Source organism: Eschrichtius robustus, chromosome 6 (genome assembly GCF_028021215.1).
Source record: "Eschrichtius robustus isolate mEscRob2 chromosome 6, mEscRob2.pri, whole genome shotgun sequence".
In the NCBI taxonomy this organism is placed as follows: domain Eukaryota; kingdom Metazoa; phylum Chordata; class Mammalia; order Artiodactyla; family Eschrichtiidae; genus Eschrichtius; species Eschrichtius robustus.
Genome location: NC_090829.1, coordinates 147002822 through 147023051, shown reverse-complemented (window position 1 = coordinate 147023051; position 20230 = coordinate 147002822). Strand labels below are relative to the sequence as shown.

Sequence of the window (20230 nt, the reverse complement as noted above, 5' to 3'; positions counted from 1 at the left end):
TGTGTTTCCATACAAATTGTGAAATTTTTTGTTCTAGTTCTGTGAAAAATGCCACTGGTAGTTTGATAGGGATTGCATTCAATCTGTAGCTTGCTTTGGGTAGTACAGTCATTTTCACAATACTGATTCTTCCAATCCAAGAACATGGTTTATCTCTCCATCTGTTTGTGTTATCTTTGATTTTTTTTGTTTTTGTTTGGTTTGTCTTTTTTTTTTTAATCTTTGATTTCTTTCATCAGTGCCTTATAGTTGTCTGACTACAGGTCTTTTACCTCCTTAGGTAGGTTTATTCCTAGATATTTTATTCTTTTTGTTGCAATGGTGAATGGGATTTTTTCCTTAATTTCTCTTTCTGATCTTTCATTGTTAGTGTATAGGAATGCAGGAGATTTTTGTGCATTAATATTGTATCCCGCAACTTTACCAAATTCATTGATTAGCTCTAGTAGTTTTCTGGTGTCATCTTCAGGATTATCTACGTATAGTATCATGTCATCTGCAAACAGTGATAGTTTTATTTCTTCTTTTCCAAACTGGATTCCTTTTATTTCTTCTTCTTCTCTGATTGCCGTGGCTAGGACTTCCAAAATTATGTTGAATAATAGTGGTGAGAGTGGACATCCTTGTCTTGTTCCTGATCTTAGAGGAAATGCTTTCAGTTTTTCACCATTGAGAATGATGTTTGCTGTGGGTTTGTCATATATGGTCTTTATTATGTTGAGGTAGATGTCCTCTATGCCCACACTCTGGAGAGTTTTTATCATAAATCGGTGTTGAACTTTGTCAAAAGCTTTTTCTGCATCTATTGAGATGATCATATGTTTTTTATTCCTTAATTTGTTAATATGGTGTATCACATTGATTGATTTGCGTATGTTGAAGAATCCTTGCATCCCTGGGATAAATCCCACTTGATCATGGTGTATGATCCTTTTAATGTGTTGTTGGATTCTGTTTGCTAGTATTTTGTTGAGGATTTTCGCATCTATATTCATCAGTGATATTGGTCTGTAATTTTCTTTTTTTTGTAGTATCTTTGTCTGGTTTTGGAAAATTTTTAATCAGTTTCAATTTCATTACTTGTGATTGGTCTGTTCATATTTTCTATTTCTTCCTGGTTCAGTCTCGGAAGGTTATACCTTTCTAAGAATTTGTCCATTTCTTGCAGGTTGTCCATTTTATCGGCATAGAGTTGCTTGTAGTAGTCTCTCATGATGCTTTGTAGTTCTGCAGTGTCCGTTGTAACATCTCCTTTTTCGTTTCTAATTTTATTGATTTGAGTCCTCTCCCTCTTTTTCTTGATGAGTCTGGATAAGGTTTATCAATTTTGTTTACCTTCTCAAAGAACCAGCTTTTAGTTTTATTGATCTTTGCTATTGTTTTCTTTGTTTCTATTTCATTTTTTTCTGCTCTGATCTTTATGATTTCTTTCCTTCTACTAACTTTGGGTTTTGTTTGTTCTTCTTTCTCTAGTTCCTTTAGGTGTGAGGTTAGTTTGTTTGTTTATTTGAGATTTTTTTGTTTCTAGAGGTAGGCTTGTATTGTTATAAACTTCCCTCTTAGAACTGCTTTTGCTGCATCCCATAAGTTTTGGATCGTCGTGTTTTCATTGTCATTTGTCTCTAGGTATTTTTTGATTTCTTCATTGATCTCTTGTTTATTTAGTAACGTATTGTTTAGCCTCCATGTGTTTGTGTTTTTTACGTTTTTTTCCCTGTAATTTATTTCTAATCTCATAGTGTTGTGGTTGGAAAACATGCTTGATATGATTTCAATTTTCTTAAATTTACCGAGGCTTGATTTGTGACCCAAGATGTGATCTATCCTGGAGAATGTTCCATGCACTTGAGAAGAAAGTGTAATCTGCTGTTTTTGTCTGGAATGTCCTATAAATATCAATTAAATCTATCTGGTCTTTTGTGTCATTTAAAGCGTGTGTTCTCTTAATTTTCTGTCTGGATGATCTGTCCATTGGTGTAAGTGAGGTGTTAAAATCTCCCACTATTACTGTGTTATTGTCAATTTCCTCTTTTATAGCTGCTAGCATTTGCCTTATGCATTGAGGTGCTCCTATGTTGGGTGCGTATATTTAACTGTTATATCTTCTTCTTGGATTGATCCCTTGATCATTATGTAGTGTCCTTCCTTGTATCTTGTAACATTCTTTATTTTAAAGTCTATTTTATCTGATATGAGTATTGCTACTCCAGCTTTCTTTTGATTTTCATTTTCATGGAATATCTTTTTCCATCGCCTCACTTTCAGTCTGCATGTGCCCCTAGGTCTGAAGTGGGTCTCTTGTAGACAGCATATAGATGGGTCTTGTTTTTGTAACCATTCAGCGAGCCTGTGTCTTTTGGTTGGAGCACTTAATCCATTCACATTTAAGGTAATTATTGATATGTGTGTTCCTATTACCATTTTCTGAATTGTTTTGGGTTTGTTTTTATCAGTCCTTTTCTTTTTTTTTTTTTTAATAAATTTATTTATTTATTTTTGGCTGTGTTGGGTCCTCGTTTCTGTGCGAGGGCTTTCTCTAGTTGCGGCGAGTGGGGGCCACTCTTCATCGCGGTGCGCGGGCCTCTCACTATCGCGGCCTCTCTTGTTGCGGAGCACAGGCTCCAGACGCGCAAGCTCAGTAGTTGTGGCTCACGGGCCCAGCTGCTCCGCGGCATGTGGGATCCTCCCAGACCAGGGCTCGAACCCGTGTCCCCTGCATTGGCAGGCAGACTCTCAACCACTGTGCCACCAGGGAAGCCCTTTTTTTTTAAATTAATTAATTAATTTTTATTTTTGGCTGTGTTGGGTCTTCGTTTCTGTGTGAGGGCTTTCTCTAGTTGTGGCAAGCGGGAGCCACTCTTCATCGCGGTGTGCAGGCCTCTCACTATCGCGGCCTCTCTTGTTGTGGAGCCCAGGCTCCAGATGCGCAGGCTCAGTAGTTGTGGCACACGGGCTTAGTTGCTCCGCAGCATGTGGGATTTTCCCAGACCAGGGCTCGAACCCGTGTCCCCTGCACTGGCAGGCAGATTCTCAACCACTGTGCCACCAGGGAAGCCCTATCGGTCCTTTTCTTCTCTTCTGTTTCTCACTCAGAGAAGTTCCTTTAGCATTTGTTGTAGAGCTGGTTTGGTGGTGCTGAAATCTCTTAGCTTTTGCTTGTCTGTAAAGCTTTTGATTTCTTCGTCAAATCCGAATGAGATCGTTGCCGGGTAGAGTAATCTTGATTGTAGGGTCTTCCTTTTCATCACTTTAAATATATTGTGCCACTCCCTTCTGGCTTGTAGAGTTTCTGCTGAGAAATCAGCTGTTAACCTTATGGGAGTTCCCTTGTATGTTATTTGTCATTTTTCCCTTGTTGCATTTTTTTTTAATATATAAATTTATTTATTTATTTTTGTCTGCATTGGGTCTTCATTGCTGCATGCAGACTTTCTCTACTTGCAGCGAGTGGGGGCTACTCTTCGTTGTGGTGTGTGGGCTTCTCATTGCGGTGGTTTCTCTTGTTGTGGAGCATTGGCTCTAGGCACACAGTCTTCAGTAGTTGTGGCACACGGGCTCAGTGTTTGTGGCACATAGGCTCTAGAGCACAGGCTCAGTAGTTGTGGCACATGGGCTTCATTGCTCTGCAGCATGTGGGATCTTCTGGGACCAGGGCTTCAACCCGTGTCCCCTGCATTGGCAGGCGGATTCTTAACACTGCACCACCAGGTGAGCCCTCCCTTGTTGCTTTTAATAAGTTTTCTTTGTCTTTAATTCTTGCCAATTTGATTACTATGTGTCTCGGCGTGTTTCTCCTTGGATTTTTCCTGCCTGGGACTCTCTGTGCTTCCTGGACTTGGGTGGCTATTTCTTTTCCCATGTTAGGGAAGTTTTCAACTATAATCCTTCAAATATTTTCTCGGGTCCTTTCTCTCTCTCTTCTCCTTCTGGGACCCCTATAATGTGAATTTTGGTACATTTAATGTTGTCCCAGAGGTCTCTTAGGCTGTCTTCATTTCTTTTCATTCTTTTTTCTTTATTCTGTTCTGCGGCAGTGAATTCCGCCATTCTGTCTTCCAGGTCACTTATCTGTTCTGCCTCGGTTTTGCTGCTATTGATCCTTCTAGTGTATTTTTCATTTCAGTTACTGTATTACCCATCTCTGTTTGTTTGTTCTTTAATTCTTCTAGGTGTTTGTTCTTTAATTCTTCTAGGTCTTTGTTAAACATTTCTTGCATCTTCTCGATCTTTGCCTCCATTCTTTTTCCAGAGTCCTGGATCATCTTCACTATCATCATTCTGAATTCTTTTTCTGGAAGGTTGCCTAACTCCACTTCATTTAATTGTTTTTCTAGGGTTTTATCTTGTTCCTTCATCTGGTACATAGCCCTGTGCCTTTTCATTTTGTCTGTCTTTCTGTGAATATTGTTTTTGTTCCACAGCCTGCAGCATTGTAGTTCTTCTTGCTTCTGCTGTCTGCCCTCTGGTGGATGAGGCTATCTAAGAGGCTTGTGCAAGCTTCCTGATGGGAGCGACTGGTGGTGGGTAGAGCTGGGTGTAGCTCTGGTGGACAGAGCTCAGTAAAACTTTAATCTGCTTGTCTGCTGATGGGTGGGGCTGAGTTCCCTCCCTGTTGGTTGTTTGGCCTGAGATGATCAAGCACTGGAGGCTATAGGCTCTTTGGTGGGGCTAATGGCGGACTCTGGGAGAGTTCACGCCAAGGAGTACTTCCCAGAACTTCTGCTGCCAGTGTCCTTGTCCTCACGGTGAGACAGAGCCACCCCCCGCCTCTGCAGTAGACCCTCCAACACTAGCAGGTAGGTCTGGTTCAGTCTCTATGGGGGTCACTGCTCCTTCCCCTGGGTCCCAATGCGCACACTACTTTGTGTGTGCCCTCCAAGAGTGGTGTCTCTGTTTCCCCCAGTCCTGTCGAAGTCCTGCAATCAAATCCTGCTAGCCTTCAAAGTCTGATTCTCTGGGAATTCCTTCTCCCATTGCTGGACCCCCAGGTTGGGAAGCCTGACGTGGGCTCAGAACCTTCAATCCAGTGGGTGGACTTCTGTGGTATAAGTGTTCTCCAGTTTGTGAGTCACCCGCCCAGCAATTATGGGATTTGATCTTATTGTGATTGCACCCCTCCTACCGTCTCATTGCAGCTTCTCCTTTGTTTTTGGATGTGGGGTGTCTTTTTTGGTGAGTTCCAGTGTCTTCCTGTCGATGATTGTTCAGCAGTTAGTTGTGATTCTGGTGCTCTTGCAAGAGGGAGTGAGCGCACGTCCTTCTACTCCGCCATCTTGAACCAATTGCTCCTCTCCAGTTTGTTTCTAATTCTGTTTACAATAGCATTTTGGTTATAGAGTCATTTAAAAATTTTACAGTCAAATTTATTATATATATGCTTATCAACTACAGGGAAGGGGAGAAGGATCTAATCACAGTTTTTGTTTCTCTTTTTTCACTGAGAATGCTACTAGGACCACCACCTCCACTATCCCCACCTGGGTGGGTGCCCTCCCGGGCCCCTCACACCATGGCCGGAGGTCCCGGCATCAGCCCCTCGCCTCTGACCTCCCTGGACAGCAGCAGGCCCAGCCGTGCGAGCACAGGTCTGTCCCTGGCTGCCTGGAGGTGGGGCATGGGGCCTTGGGGGCAGGGAAGGGAGATGGGCCCTTCTGTCTGGGGAGCACAGCTACACCTTGACAGGGTGGTCCTGGGAGAATCTTACTTCCTGATGGAGGCAGCTGAGTGCAGGTAGGGTGGGGCACAGAGGCTGCCCTGGGAGGGTCAGCTGGGCCTGGTCAGAACACCAGTCCTGGACCTGGAGGGGGTTGTCCCAGGGGTCTGGGAAGGGCCTCAGGTGCTCGGGGGCGGCCGTGGTGGGGACTCACTAAGTCAGGCCCGAGTGGCCACCGTTGAGCTGTGGGACTGTGTCCTGTCGGCCCCGGAGTGGCCTCCTCGCTGGGGCTGCAGCTCTGCTTCAACCCCGCCTGAGAGGTGATGGGGCCCTGCCCCAGCCCTGTCCTGTCCTCTCCCTGTCCCCCAGCCCTGCGCCCTGCCCAGGCCTTTCTAGGGACGGCTGGAGGCTGAGCCCCTGCCTGGGGAAGGTTTGGGGAGGCGACTTTGGGAAGAGATGTTAGTGTGGAGGTGTCAGTGGGAGCACACTGGTGAGGTGGTGTGTGAGGGGTGATGGGGAGAGGTGTTACCGCGGGGGATCTGGCGAGGAGGCCTTAGTGAGGGATGTGGGTGACAGGGTGGTGCTACTGAGAGGGCGTTAGTGACGGGACTTTGCTGAGGCGGTGTTAGTGGGGGCCGTTCTTGTGGGGATGTTAAGAGGTGACGTTTGTGAGTGCATATTTTTGAGGGTATGTTTGTTAGTGAAAGGATGTTGGTTTGGGGACTTTGCTGAAGAATGTTCGTGAGGGACAGTGTGAGGAGATGTTGGTGGGGAGGCCTTGGTCAGGGGACATTTGTGCGAGGACACGGGTGAAGTGATAATGGTAGAGACAGTGTGAATGTTACTGTGGGGCCGTTGGTGAGGAAATTGTTGAGGGAGTGTCTGTGAGGGACGCTACTGGGAGTATATTAGTGAGATGACGTTAGTGAGGAATGCTGGTGAGGGGACGTTACTGAGGGGACATTTCTGAGGGGACACTAGGAGCTGTTAGTGTGGGGATCTAGTGAAGGGTGTTGGTGAGGAGGCTGGGGATGGGTCGTTACTGAGAGGTGCTGTGAAAAGTTATTGAGGGGACAGTAGTGTGGGGACGATTGTAAGGGCTTGTCGGTGGGGTAACGTTTGTGTGGCCATTGCTGAGTGATGACCGGATGGTATGAGGGGACACTAATGTGGGACGTGGGTGTGGGGACATTAGAATGTTGACACTGGTGAGGGCCCTGGGTGAGGGGTGTTTGTGCAGAGATGTTGTTGAGGGGCCCTAGTGTTGGGCTGCTCATGCGGGGTGTCGGTGTGGGGGTGCTGGTGACGGATACGCCACTCTCAGAGGCAGGAGCGTGGCTGGCTCCTTACGGACACTCTGAGGGCCTAGAGCGCTCTGGCCTGCGTCTGTCCTTCCTGTGGGGGGTGGAGTTGACAGGCATGACATCCACTCAGGCTAAGGGACCACCTCGAACACTGTGTCTCGGTCACAGAATAAGGGCGTGGTATGAGGACCCATGGCCTTGTGCACACTTTTGAGGCCTGGGGAGTCCACTGGGCTCCCCCGAGGACTGCATGCCGGTGATGCCTGCACAGCGGCTGTCCTGGGCGGCTTCTATGGCCACTCTGCTGGCTTCCTTCTGTGACCTTGGCCCCAGGTGAGCCCACTTGGGTTCATCTGTGCTGAGTCTCCTTCACTCACGTGGCCTGCTCTCAGGGGACAGGATCCACGTCCGAGTGGGGCTGGGTGGCGGGGAGCAGGCAGAGCGGGGGCCCAGCTAACCCCGGCTGTAGAGGAGGCCCTGAGGGTGTCCCGTGTGTATGAGGGGAGGCTCTTGTAGGAAAACGCAGAACCCTAACTCAGACACCACACGTGGCAGGGAGTGTGTCTGAGCGCCCCTCCAAGGGGCTGAGGGCTGGGGACGTGGGGCCTCAAGGAACAGCCCTGAGAGGGAGCTGGTGCCCTTGCCCTCCAGGGAGGTCGGGGCCCCAGCGGAGAGCGCGGGGGACACCAGCGTGGAGGGCACCCTGCAGGTCTCCAAGGTGGCCTGCGCCCTGGAAGGACCCCGCCCACCCGCTCGCCGGGGTCGTAGGCCGGAGTCACGGAGAGGGACGTCCTTTCTTCTGCAGAGGGGACACCGTGCAGGGTCCAGCGGGCAGAACTCCAGATCCGTGGAGGGAGGGGCCCCTGCCTCCCCCCCCCGGGAAGTTCACAGGCGCCAGCCCTCCAGCCTGAGGCCTGGGGCTGCCGGCTCTTCTCTTTCTCGTGCAGGCGTTTTGTATGGTTCTTTGCGGGGAGGGAGGGGGTCAGAGGAAGAGAAGATACTTGGTGTGACGCCCTGCCTTTCAGCTGCAGGCTGTGTAGGCAGATGACAGGAGAGGCGGAAGTGAGTCAGTCACCCCCAAAGGGGGGGTCAACAGGGTGTCATCGTGTTCTGGGCTGAACTGTGTCCCCCTCCCCCAAATTCCCATGTAGAAGTCCTAGCCCCCAGTACCTCAGAATTTGACCTTATTTGGAAATAGAGTCGTTGCAACATAATCTGTAATTAGTTGAGATGAGATCATCCTGGGGTAGAATGGGCCCTAATCCAAAATGGCTGTGTCCGTGTCCAGAAGGGAAACGTGGACACAGACGGGCCCGGGGAGATCACGTGTGAAGATCCGAGGGACGCTGCGAGCGGAGGAGCGACAGGGGCTGGAGGGCCTGGAACAACCCCTCCCAAGAGCTCAGCGGGGGCGCGGCGCTGAGGACACCTGGACTGCGCTGCCTGCTGGCCTCCAGACCGTAGTTTAAGCCCCCAGGTTGAGGTACTTTTTTAGGCCAGGCCCAGCAGACTAAACAGCCTGGGGTTTAACAGGGCACTTCCCAGAGGGTGAACTTAAAAGACCTGGGCGTCTGGACAAAAAGTCACTGAGGCTGCCAGAAAAAAAGAGCCTCTCTCTCATTTCTCCTCTGTCTATCTATCATCTATATATCAATCAATTATCTATCTACTTCTCTGTCATCTGTGTACCTGTCATCTATCTATTATCTATATATCAATCACCTATCTCTCTCTCATCTGTATACCTGTCATCTGTCTACCATCTATCTGTATCCCCTCTCTTTCTATCATCTGTCATCTCTCTATCACCTATCTCTATCCACAAGTATCCTCATGCAAACCAACAAACATCCCTAAAGTGCTCTGGCCCCGTTCTGGGGACAGAGTGAGACTTCACTGACCAAATACTTTGTTTTCAGCCCAAAGCCAACCAGACAGAGGTGGATTCCACGGCTGAAGCCATCCAGTCGGTGCCCTTGGGAGTGGGTGCCTGTAAGGACAGGAGGCCAGGCCCGGCACCCTCTGGGTGCACAGAGCAATCCGGGGACCCCGGGGCATGATGAGTCCTGGGGCTCATGTGAACGGTCTCAGCGTCCCCACTGGCACAGACACTTGCAAGCTGGGGAGCAAGCGGGGTTCAAAGCCTTTATTGGACTGGGGTGTGTGCACACAGGGAGGTGAAGGGCCTGCTGTCACAGCTCAGTCTGATGGGGCAGGTGACGCCCAGAGACCTGGGAGCGGGGCCAGGAGGGCTGGCAGAGAGCCTCTGGAGGGCACTCGGGGGAGGACAAGTCTGGGAATGAGGCTGGGCTGAGGGAGGCCAGCCCCAGATGTGCTCCCCGGGAAGCCTCTGGGGTCCCAGGAGGGCACAGAGGGCAGGACAAGGGTGAATGGTGAAGAGAGGAATGCGCTCAGGGTGTCCAGGGCTGCGGGATCCCCGGTAGGAGCTGGGGTGGGCGGGGGTCCTCCGCTCCTGACTTTACACCCACACGTGGAGAGATTGAGCCCTCAGTGCGCCCGACCTCTCAGGTGGGGTCTGAGTAGCACCACGGACAGGAGGACAGCGCCCGCGGGGCAGGGGTCGCGGGGCTGGTGGTGGGGGCGGGCAGGGGGCGCTAGCAGATCCAGCGGATGAACCTGTCGAAGAAGCCAGGCTGGGCCAGGCTGTCGTAGTCCTTCTCGCGGAAGACGGCGGCCGGGTCGCCCAGGCTGATCTTGGAGAGCACGTCCGCGTCCACGTCGCTGCCCACGGCCACCACGGTGGGCACCACGTTCTGCTTGCGCATGGAGTGCACCGCCTCCTCCAGGCTGTCGTTGCCCGTGACGCCGTCCGTGAGGAACACGAAGTCCAGCTCGGCGTGGCGGCGCGCCCCGGCCCGCGCGCCGCGCACCACCTGGTTGATGGCGTGCACGATGCCCGCGCCCACGTGCGAGAAGGAGTTGAGGTAGCGCGCGCTCGCCAGCGCCTCCTGGATGACGGTCAGGTTGGAGGTCAGCGGGAAGGCCACCTGCTGCTCGCGCGGGCCTCCGAACTGCAGCAGCGCCACGCGCGCGTTGAGCGGGTCGTCGTCCCTGCGCGCCAGGGTCAGCCGTCGGGACACCTCCTCTACGAAGCGCCGCGCCTTGTGGAAGTTCTGCTCGCCCAGCCGCTCGGAGCCGTCCAGCAGGAAGACGATGTCCACGGGCCGCTGCGTGCACTGGGCCACGTACAGCTCTGGGGGCGAGACGGGGTGGTGCGCGGGCGACCTGGGTGAGGCCCCGCTGCCCCGCCCCAGCCGCGCCCCCGGGCCACGCCCACCCAGGCCGCGCCCTGCGCCCGCCTCTCTGCGCGCACCCGTCCACAGGAGCCACTCAGACCGCTGGAGTTTCACCCAAGATCACCGGCGGTCGGGAGCCCTCCCCAGCACCCAGGACGTGGGTCCAGGCTCCTACCCTGTCTCCCTGGGACCGACACCGTCTCTCCTGGTTGTGCTCCCACCAGGAAATGTCCCCAAACCTGAGGCTGAGGGGTCCCTTTCCACTCTCCCAGCACCATCTCTGCCCAGCGACCTCCTTCAGGCCTCGCGGGCAGGCACGCAGGGATCAGTAAAGCCCCTTCTTTTGGCCCAAGAATTGGATGTGCCCCAAAGGACCACGGTCCATGGGGAGTAGGAGTGGGAGAGAGAGGTGTCATCACACCTGTGATCGTGTAAAAAGACCTCATGAAGATCCCCAGACGCAAGGACCCACCTCTGGAGGCTGGGCCGTATCTCTCCCAGCCCTGGGAGCATCAGGGAGAGAAGGGGCCTGTGTCCCCTCAACTGGCCAAGGCTTTGGTGGGCAGTGGGCACAGGTGTGGCCAGACCCCTGTGGCAGCCCGGGTGACTCCCTGTTACCTGAGACCCTTGCCCTCATCCGGCCAGTCACCAGCCCAGGACATGCTGGACAGTGTGAGGGCAAGGCTGCCACCAGGGCTGAGGCTGGGCCTCTGAGGGACGTGGGCGCCTCTGCACAGCCTGAAAACCCGCTCCACACACGGGACCACAGGCTGGGTCTCCGTCCAGGAACGTGTAGCCAAGCCCCTCGCCCAAGGCACTGCTGAGATCTCAGCTCTAACGGCCAACGGGGCTCGGCAGGGGCGGGGCTGGTCCTCCCTCATGGGTCCAGCTCCTCAGCCCCATGGGCACCCTCCTGACCGGGGCAGGAAAGGACTCCGGTCACAGCCCAGGCGTGCTGAGCCAGGGTCGGGAGCACAGCGATCCCATCTGAAGGAGCTCCTGACCTGTGGCACCGACCACGAGAGGCTCAGGATCCCGCTTGGGCCCCGCAGGCCCCAGGTGCCCCACTGCATGGGCAACCCCCGAGGTCCAGGCGAGCCAGCAGTTGGCCTCAGCAAGTCGCTGACCACAGCACACATTCACACTCCTCGTTTTGCAGCTTTTATAGAACGTATGAGATGCGCTCACAGCACCTGAAGGACACTCTTGGTGTGTCGCCTGCAGTACTGGGCTACCCGCGGAGGAGCGAGTGTTTCTGGCAGATTTTTTTTTTTTTTAAAGGAGCTTATTTATATGGCAGTGCAGATGAAGAGCAGCTTTGGCTTTAAACCCACAGGGCTGGAGCTAGAGCTGAAACTGCCCAGCGAGTTCCCTGTGTGCCCCTGGGCCTGTAAGTCCCTGTGGTCGGAGTCAGAAACGCAGGGACTGCTGGTTTGGGGGGGTTTCTCAATGTATCAACCAGGGGGACGAGAGAAGTGCACAAGGGGTGACCTGGGCACAGAGGCCAGAGGTGAAGCCGGGAGTTGGAGTTGCTTATGAGGCTCTGGTCTTCCCTCTTTCTTTTTGGCTAAATAACGGTCCCCAAGAGATGCCTACGTCCTAATCCTGGAGCCTGTGAATATGACCTTATATGGCAAAAGGACTTTGCATATGGAATTCAATTAATAACTCCCTTGAAATGGGGAGACTCTCCTGGATTATCTGGCCCTAAATGCCACAAGTGTCCCTGTAGGAGGCAGGCCGGGGCAGGGCGTGGGGGGAAGGGGAGAGGCCACGTGTCCACAGAGGCAGAGACAGGAGCTGGAGAGGCAGGAAAGGCCCTCCCTTAGAGGCCCAGAGGGCGCGCGGCCCTGGGACACCTTGCTTTTGGGCTTCTGGCCTCCGGACCAAGAGAACAGCTTCCTGCTGTCTTAAGCCCCGCAGTGTAAGGCAGGCAGTGCCTGGGAGCTAATGCAGCCGGCGGGGCTGCAGCCCGGGGGTTCAGCAGAGCGCCAGCACGGTCTCGGGGTCGCCCACGATGTCCCTGTGCACCAGCTTAAAGGTGTCAATGAACAGGTCCATCCAGTCCTGCCGCTCGCTGCCCGTGGCGAACTTGGCCCGCTCCGCGGTGTAGACCAGCACAGCCACCAGCCTGGAGTAGGCGGCTGGGTCCTGTGTGAACTCCGTGGCGTTTAGCAACTGTTGGATCAGGGGGATGGTCCTGGGGAAGGAGGCGTCCGGGCCCTCTTCCGTGCGGAGGAAGGTGACCGGGGGCTCGCCGCCAGGCCGCGGTCCATCTGCGGGGGATTCCAGAGAAGTCTTTAAGGGACTTGGTCGGCGTGATCGGGGCTCCAGCCGCCTCTCTCCTCGGAGATGAGGAGGGACCAAGAGCTCAGCGAGGGCGTCAGATGAGGAGCCGGGGAGGCTGCAGCTCCCGCATGGTCAGCGCGGGGTGCCAAAGGTAAATAAAGGGGCTTCGGGGAGCCCGGAGGAGACGGGGAACAGAAGCTCTAGAACTGCAAGACTCTTGGCACAGACGGCTGCTGAGACTAACCAGGTTGTGGCGGCTGCTGGCAGCTCAGGGCCCTGCCCGGGGACGACCCCAGCCCCCTTAAAACGCTCAGCACTGCGGGGAGAATTCCCTGCCTGTTCCAGCCCCGCCTGGCGATAGGTGGGGGCCCCTGGAGCCCCTCTCAGGGCGGTTTCTCGCCGGCTTGTGGTTACAAATCCTCCTCCACCCTTCACCGTCAGACGTAAACCTCCCCGCCCGGAGCCGTTGCCCCGAGGACCAGGGAGCAAACGCTCAGCACGCCCCATGCTCTCCCCGTCCTGTCACGTCCGGGGCAGGTCAGGGCCTACCCTCCGGGCCCCTCGCTCCAGGCGCACCATGGCCTCCTGTCTGCAGGGTGCCTCGGGCATGTCCAGTTAGCACGCCCGGGTGGCCTGGCCTCACGGCCCCAGCCCTGCCCCGCGCCCTTCCTTTGGGGCGCCCAGCCTTCCGGAGCCTCCTGCCTTGGCGTGGGGAGCAGGGCTCAGGTCCCCCTGGCTCTCCCCCTCCTGCAGCAGCTGTCGCGGAAGAAAACCTGCCTTGGCTGCCTTTGACTGGTGTCTGCCTTTGTTTCTCTTTGACAGCCTCGTGGTTCTGCCCCAGCTGAGCTGCCCACCTGGCTTGGTCCAAGCCCAGATGTAGCTGAGCCTCTGGGTGGAAGGGGCCATTTGGCCCAGTAGGTCAGGGCCGTGCCAGAGCAGGCGGCGTCCACACTACGCCCCATCTGCTCAGCCCTCAGCGAGCATGCCAGAGTCCACTCGTGTCAAGGAGGTCATTTGTAAAAGCATATTCTGTAGTTAACATCTACTTTCTTCCCTTCTGGTCACAATGTCTAATTTACTAGGAAATTTCAAATCACTTTAAAGGAGAATGAGGTTGTGAGTTTAGCAGAGGGGGGACTTAGGAGAACAGGGGAGGGGTCCCTAAGGGGGCTGTTCCCTTTCACTGGCAGGTCCTGGAGGCTCAGGGGAAGTGAGATCACCAGCATTACTCTAGCAGCAAAAGCAAAGACATCACAAGAAAGGACACGACAGCCCAAGATGTCTCACAAACACAGATGCAAAAATCCTCAATAAAATATTAGCAATCAACTCTACCAATATATATGTATATGGAAGGCTGTTTCAACACTCAAAACTCAATGAACACAATCCATCACATCAGCAAGCTAAAGAAGAAAAACCACCTGATCATATCAACAGGTGCAGAAAAAGCATCTGACAAAATCCCACACTCGTTCACGACAGACTCTCAGTACCTAGGAATGGGGGGCCACCCTCAGCTTGATAAGGAACATCTACAGAGACCCTCAGCGGACTCCCCATGGCGAGAAACTCACAGCTTCCCCAGCAAAATCACCGCTGGGCCCTGGCACCAGGGGCTGGGTCAGGTTTCTGCCCTCGAGGGGCCAAGCTGACCACGGGACCGCACCCTGGGAGGAGTCAGGCGCCCTGAAGGCAGGGGCACAGACCAGGGGTTAGTTGGGTCTCTGCGCGGACCCCACCCTCTTTAGCCCCCGGGGGAGACTGGGGTTGGCGCTATTGGGCCAGCCTCTGGGGTTTGGGGTGGCTCTGGGCGCCACACACAACCGTCTTCAGCTGGCTCTGGGGACCCCAGGCCCAGGCCGTCTCTGGGATGACCCCACAGCTTGCCAATGGCCATGGCACAGTCACTGGTACAATCTCGGCGAGCACTTCCTTGGCAGTTCTCTGTCAGAATGAGTGTGCGGACCCCTGTCCCCAACTCAACACGGTCCCTTACCTCAGGCTGCCTTGGTGCCTTTGAACCTGCCCGGGGCCCCCTGACGCCTGGGAGGAGGCTGCCGGAACGCTGACCTCGTGGCAGACACGGATGTGGACGCAGGCCCCAAGGTTCCCATCAGTGTGGGACCTGCCAACAGTCCAGCCCGACTCACCCTGCTCCCCGCCTGCTGCGGAGCCCCCACCACCCAGAGCCGGCCCCAGGGGCCCCTCCGAAGCAGCAGCAGGATGCCCAGAGGAGCTGGTTGACGCATCCTGCCCCTTCCCTGCCCCGAGGGACCCCTTGGGGGCAGCCTCCGTGGGTCCCCAGCCCCCAGCCTCCCGCTCTAGTGCAACCACGTAGGGCTCGAGGCACGGCCCCCTAAACATGTCTGCTCCGGAGGGAAGACCAAACCCCAGCCGCCAGGCAGCAGCTCAGGGCGTCAGGGCAGAGGCCCGCTCTGCAGCCGCCCCCGTGGCTGTGGATGTGTTCGCCTCCCTGAGGGTTTAAGACCAGCCATTTCACTTACTGGATCCAGGGCTTCCGCCTGCAGGACCAGGGTGGCCCTGGGGTGTCTGTGCCTCTGGGCACCTCAGCCCACGAGGCCGTGAATCTGAGTTCGAGACCAGCGGCCCGAGAGCTTAGCGCACCCCCTCCCGACATGCGCCAGGTGGGTGGGGTGGCCGAGTGACTCCAGACGTCAACTGCACCCCCAGCCCCTCCTTGGAAGTGCCGGGGTCCCGGAGCCGGGCCACCGCGGGTCTGGAATCTGAGGCTTCTCGCTGGGGCGGCTGCAGCGGCAATTCCTAGGGTCCCTGCACGGCCCTCCCCCCGGCCCTGGCTGCCGGCTTGCCTGGGGGGCCAGCGGCGCCCGCGTTACCTGTTTGGCAGGGAAGGTCCGGGCACACGATCTGGGGGTCTAGGAGAGAGGAAAAGAGGCGGGGGTCCCGGTGGCTCCCTTGGAGGCCTGCGGAGACCCGGCCCCTCCCCGGCCGCGCGCCCCTCCCCTCCTCTCCTCCAGACTCACCCGGGCACAGCACGTCCTCCATGTCGTCGATGAACTTCTCGGCCACCAAGTCGGAGAAGAGCGTCATGTTGCGCACCTGCTGCGGCTTGTCGCAGGCGATGGAGTACAGGTTCTCGCTCTCGTGCTTCTCGTGGAACATGTCCCCGATGCCGATGGCCGTCACCGTCACGTCGTGGTTGCACAGCGCCCGCAGGTTGAGGTCGTCGTCGCGGGGGTCGTGGCGGCCGTCCGTGATGACCACCGCGAACACGCGGGTCTTCTGGCGCCGGCTCTCCTTGATGAGCTGGTTGTAGGCGAACTTGAGGGCCGAGGGCGTCCAGGTGCCGCCCGCGATCCACTCAAGGTTCTTGACGGCCTCCTTGAAGCTGGAGAGTGAGTCGATGCGCTCGTCGTCCAGCTGGATGGCCTCGAAGGTGCCATCATGGCTGTACTGCACGACGCCCACGCGGGTCCCTGCGGGCGGGCGTGGGCGTGAGGGCGGCCCTCGGCAGGGCTAGGACCCCTCCGGGACCCCTCCCGTGGATTTCTATCCGGACCTCAGGCGTCCTGCGGCCCCTCTGCTCGAGCCCTGCCCCGCCGGACCCCCACCCCACTGCGGGGCCGCTGACCCGTCTCCGACTTGGGGTCCTTGGCGATGGCCCCCAGCCTGTTGACCACATTGATGACGAAGTTCTTCTCCAGGGTGAAGTTGGTGTAGCCGATGCTCTCGGAGCTGTCGATGACGAACACCACGTCCAGAGCGCCACAGCGCTTCTCACAGTCTGCGGGGGGCGGGGTGAGCGTGCGGGGCGGGGTGAGCGGGGGGCGTGGCGAGCGGAAGGCGGGGCGAGCAGGCGGGGCGGGGCGAGCAGGCGGGGAGGGGTGAGCGGAGGGGCGGGCGGGTGACAGCGCTGACCCCCGGCCCAGGGAGACAGCCTAAGACCCCAGGGGCGTGCAGGCAGGTGCACCGTGGGAAACAGTGAATGTGAGCGGGAGGGTAGGACTCGGATGGATGACCCTGACCCCGGGACAAGAGCCCCCGAGGACACAAGTGTCCCAGTCCAGCCGCGCGGGGGCCACGACTCACCACAGCACCCGCACGTCTCCCTCACGTAGGTCATGACGTCGCACTCCTGTGACACAGCGGGGTCAGCCCCCAGCCCAGAGCGCAAACCCTGGGGAGGGGCTGGAAGCGCTTCTGCAGGAAGCCTGTGGCCCCTGCCCACCTCCTGCTCTGACCTCACCCCTGCTGACCTGCCCTTCAGATTTTTAAGAGGGAGGAGGGCCCTGAGTCCCACCCCGACTGATACCTACCGTGAGGCCGGGATCTCCTGGGGGGCCAGGCTCTCCCTGGAAGGAGGAAGGGTATCTGTGAGATGTGACACCTGTCATGGCCGAGGCTGGGAGGGCTGGACTTGTTCTCACGCGGCCACTCCAGGACCCCTGCGTGGTTCGGGCTGCCTGTTGGCCTGGCTGGCCCAGGGACTGTGGCCCGAGGGCCAAAGGGATGGGCAACTGACCTACCTCGGGTCCTGGCGCTCCTCTCTGCCCCCGCGGACCTGGCTCACCAGGGGGACCAGGATCTGCCTGAGAAGGAAAAGGGCAGGTGGGCTCCGGCAGTACCTTGGGTGGTCCCCCCACGCGGCCCTGCCCCCGGCAACCGTCAACAGGCAGCAGAGGTACTCACAGGCTCGCCCTTCTGGCCTTTCCTCCCGGGTTCTCCTTTGGACCCGAAGTCACCTCTGCCCCCCTGTGACACAGGACACCCGTGTTAACAACGCAGAGAGCTCAGCAGCTGGCACTGCTCCCTGCCGCCCCCCAGCCCTCCAGGGATCTGCCCAAGAGGGACACGCCTTTTCAGGAGGAACCTGTACTCAGCAGTGCGGGGCGGTTAGATGCAGCCCCACACGGCGGCATTTCAGGGCGCGGCCCGCTCCCACCAGCAGAGCTCAGCACAGAGGCCCGCTGCACAGACCGCCCCGCGGTACGTACCTCGGGGCCGCGGGGGCCAGGCTCGCCTTTCTCTCCCTGGGAAGCAAGCACAGGGGTCACTCAGCACTGAGCTGAGGGCTGATGGCTGTGCAGCCCCCTCCCTTCCCTGATGGGTGGGCTTGGGTATCGAAATCTGTACAGAGACGCAGAAGCTATGGGAGAACGTCTGAGATTCCCAGGGGACCCGCCTCTGCTCTTGATGGCCCACCCCCCCCAGCCTCACCCTGGGCCCGGCGGGGGGCCCTGGCAGGAGCTAGCAGGAACCTTCCAGTCAGGGCCCTCCCGACAATGCCCACCCCCTCCCCCAGTCCCTGTCCCACCCCAGGACTTACAGGTGCTCCTCGGGGTCCCGGATAGCTGAAGCCAGGCCTGCCGGGGTCTCCCTGGGGGACACGGGAGGCCAGTCAGGGCAGGGCCAGTGGAAAAGGTGGAGACTGAGTCAGTCGGCCTGGACTGGGGGTGGGTGGGCAGGGCCCGCCTTGGGAGGACACGCCACCCCTGAGGGTGAGAACACGGGCTGGGGTGGGAGGTTGCTGCCCAGGCCCCTGATGTCCTCCCTCACCAAGGGGGCAGGGCCGGCATGCTCCCGGCAGCCTTACTCAGGAGCCCTGGCCCATCCTGCCTGCCGGGTGGGGAGGGGGCATACCTTGGGGCCAGGCTCTCCTGAGTCTCCACGGGGGCCAGCGTCCCCAGGGTCTCCCCGAGATCCCTGAGGGCAGAAAGGAAGCAGGGAGTCGGCACAGACGGGGCTGACCTCATCCAGCTCTGACCCCCAGGCAGCATTGCTGCCCTGCAGGGCTGGCCGTCCCGAGGGTCTCTCCTCTCCGCGTGCCACGTCCCGGCTCCCCCTGGCACATCCCCCCCCCCGGTAAAGCCTGACCCCTCAGGGCAGGATGATGGTGTGAGGTGCATGGGGGCCTTCGGCTCCCTCTCCCGCTGCCCAGGTTTACTGTGCGGACAGTATCCTGCCCACCCGAGGACAGGAGGACCCAAAGCCATGGGCCCTCCCAGGCATCCTGCTACTGACCTGCTTCCCGGGCTCTCCAACAGTCCCCTGGGGACCTCTGGGTCCAGGTAAACCTCGGTCTCCCTGGAAAGAAAAGAGACGAGGGCGCTTCAGAGACCCTGTTGTCACTCACTGTGGACCTCGGCAAGGGCAGGGGGCCCTGCTGCCCTCCATGAGGTCCTTAGCCCTGACCCCAGTGGCCCCAGGCAGGGTCTGCAGGGCGGAGGGCAGGAGAGGGGCAGGGGGCCCTGGCGGTGCCACCCCAGGAGGGTATGTGGCCTTTGTGGCGGCCCACCCGCTGCCCCACTTGCCTTGGCTCCCTTGTTGCCAACCTCTCCAGCCAGGCCCCGGGGCCCCTCAGGGCCAGGGTCCCCCTGTGGGAAGAGAGGCCAGGTTAGTCTGCGGGAGGTGAGGAGAGGGGATCATGAGCTCGCCGGGGATGAGGCCCCAGACGGTGGAGGGCGGAGCTGGAACAGCAGGCCTGCCCGCTCGGCCTCATGCAGCAGGGCAGGGGCCACCAGTCCCAGAGGAGGGAGCCTCTCCTTTGCGACCTTCCCCCACATCTCACAGGGAAATGGCTGCCCTCGGATTTCACCACAAAGACCTCCTGCGCCAGCTACAGGAGCACGTGTGTGGGGGGGACGCTGGGGGGTGGAGCAGCTGTGCATGGCGTGCGTGGGACTGTCCTTGCCCAGGCCTCTCATCAGGGAGTGCCTCCTGCTCTCCCAGACCCTGCAGGGAGCGCCCCCTGACGGTCAGGCCCCGGGGGTTGCCTTTGTTCTCCTAGGTGGACCGTGGAGGGGGTGTTGGTCATCCCTCATCACAGGGGCTCCACTGGCACCACGGTGAGACTCCGGTGTAGACACAGACATGGCAGACAGTGCCCGAGGCTCCCCCGTGCGGACACTCACCTTCTCGCCCTTGGGGCCATCGCTGCCTGGGCTGCCCTTGGTTCCAGGGTCTCCCCTGCGCCCCTGCAGAGAACAGGCACGTGGGAGTGTGGGGTTCCAGCGTGGGAGCCCCACTGGAACCCCACAGTCTGTTCTCCCCACAAGGACTCTGGCTGTGGGGTCTGGGGGCCCCTCCTGAAGGCCTCAGCCGAGACCCTGTCCTCTGCTGGGTCGGTTTGGTCCCAGACGAGGATTTAGGAAATGATGGGGGCTGGTGAGCTTGTAAGTCCAGGAGTTCAGGTGACGTGACTGGGACTGAGCTTGGACCAGCTCTTCGCGAAGTCCCTCTGTTCCTTCCGGATCGGGATTAGTCCCCTCTGGGGGTCAGCCCTGGGACTGGGCTCCACCCACCCTGTGGCAGGACCCTTAGGGACGGCTGAGTGGGGTCGCCGTGTGGACCCGCAGAGTGTGTGCCTGGGTCTAGGCTGAGCCCTCGGGGGGTCCTGCCGGGGGGGCAAGGTGGGGCCCCGGGGCCACTTCATGGGCACCGAGCGTCCGGCAGGGGTGTGTCTGGGCCCCGCAAGCCACTCCCCAGCGGCCCTCCGTGGCAGCTGCTGTGTGGGGGCCAGGAGGCTCAGCTGGAGAGGCCGGAGGACGCTGGGCTCACAGAGGCCCAGAGCAGCGCGCGCCGAGGCAGCCCTGCGGGAGGGTGCGGCGGGCCGGCCAGGGTGCCCAGGGCCTGTGGGCAGGTGAACTCACGGGCTCGCCTTTGGGGCCTCGGGGCCCAGGCCCACCCTTGGCTCCTTTCAGGCCGGGACTTCCGGGGGCTCCGGTGTTGCCTTGGTAGCCCTGCGG

General features: G+C 57.8%; 1 protein-coding gene across 3 annotated transcripts in view; it reads right to left on the bottom strand.

The window, feature by feature from the left end:
- Positions 1-9088: 9088 nt before the first annotated feature.
- The window catches only part of COL6A2 (collagen type VI alpha 2 chain), a 36927-nt gene continuing 25785 nt past the window's right edge, over positions 9089-20230 (bottom strand). For 2 of the 3 annotated variants that reach the window (XM_068547226.1, XM_068547227.1), the window contains 15 exons: positions 20135-20224; positions 19397-19459; positions 18793-18859; positions 18507-18565; positions 18126-18188; positions 17812-17862; positions 17480-17515; positions 17175-17237; positions 17012-17074; positions 16802-16837; positions 16575-16620; positions 16117-16269; positions 15509-15961; positions 15362-15400; positions 9089-10171 (listed from right to left, as the gene is read on the bottom strand). In XM_068547226.1, coding sequence (XP_068403327.1) covers positions 9573-10171; positions 15362-15400; positions 15509-15961; positions 16117-16269; positions 16575-16620; positions 16802-16837; positions 17012-17074; positions 17175-17237; positions 17480-17515; positions 17812-17862; positions 18126-18188; positions 18507-18565; positions 18793-18859; positions 19397-19459; positions 20135-20224 — 1881 coding nt within the window. In that variant the 3' untranslated portion in view covers positions 9089-9572. Of the gene's footprint in view, positions 10172-11362; positions 12491-15361; positions 15401-15508; positions 15962-16116; positions 16270-16574; positions 16621-16801; positions 16838-17011; positions 17075-17174; positions 17238-17479; positions 17516-17811; positions 17863-18125; positions 18189-18506; positions 18566-18792; positions 18860-19396; positions 19460-20134; positions 20225-20230 lie in introns of those variants that run through there. The other variant, XM_068547228.1, reaches the window with a different exon arrangement.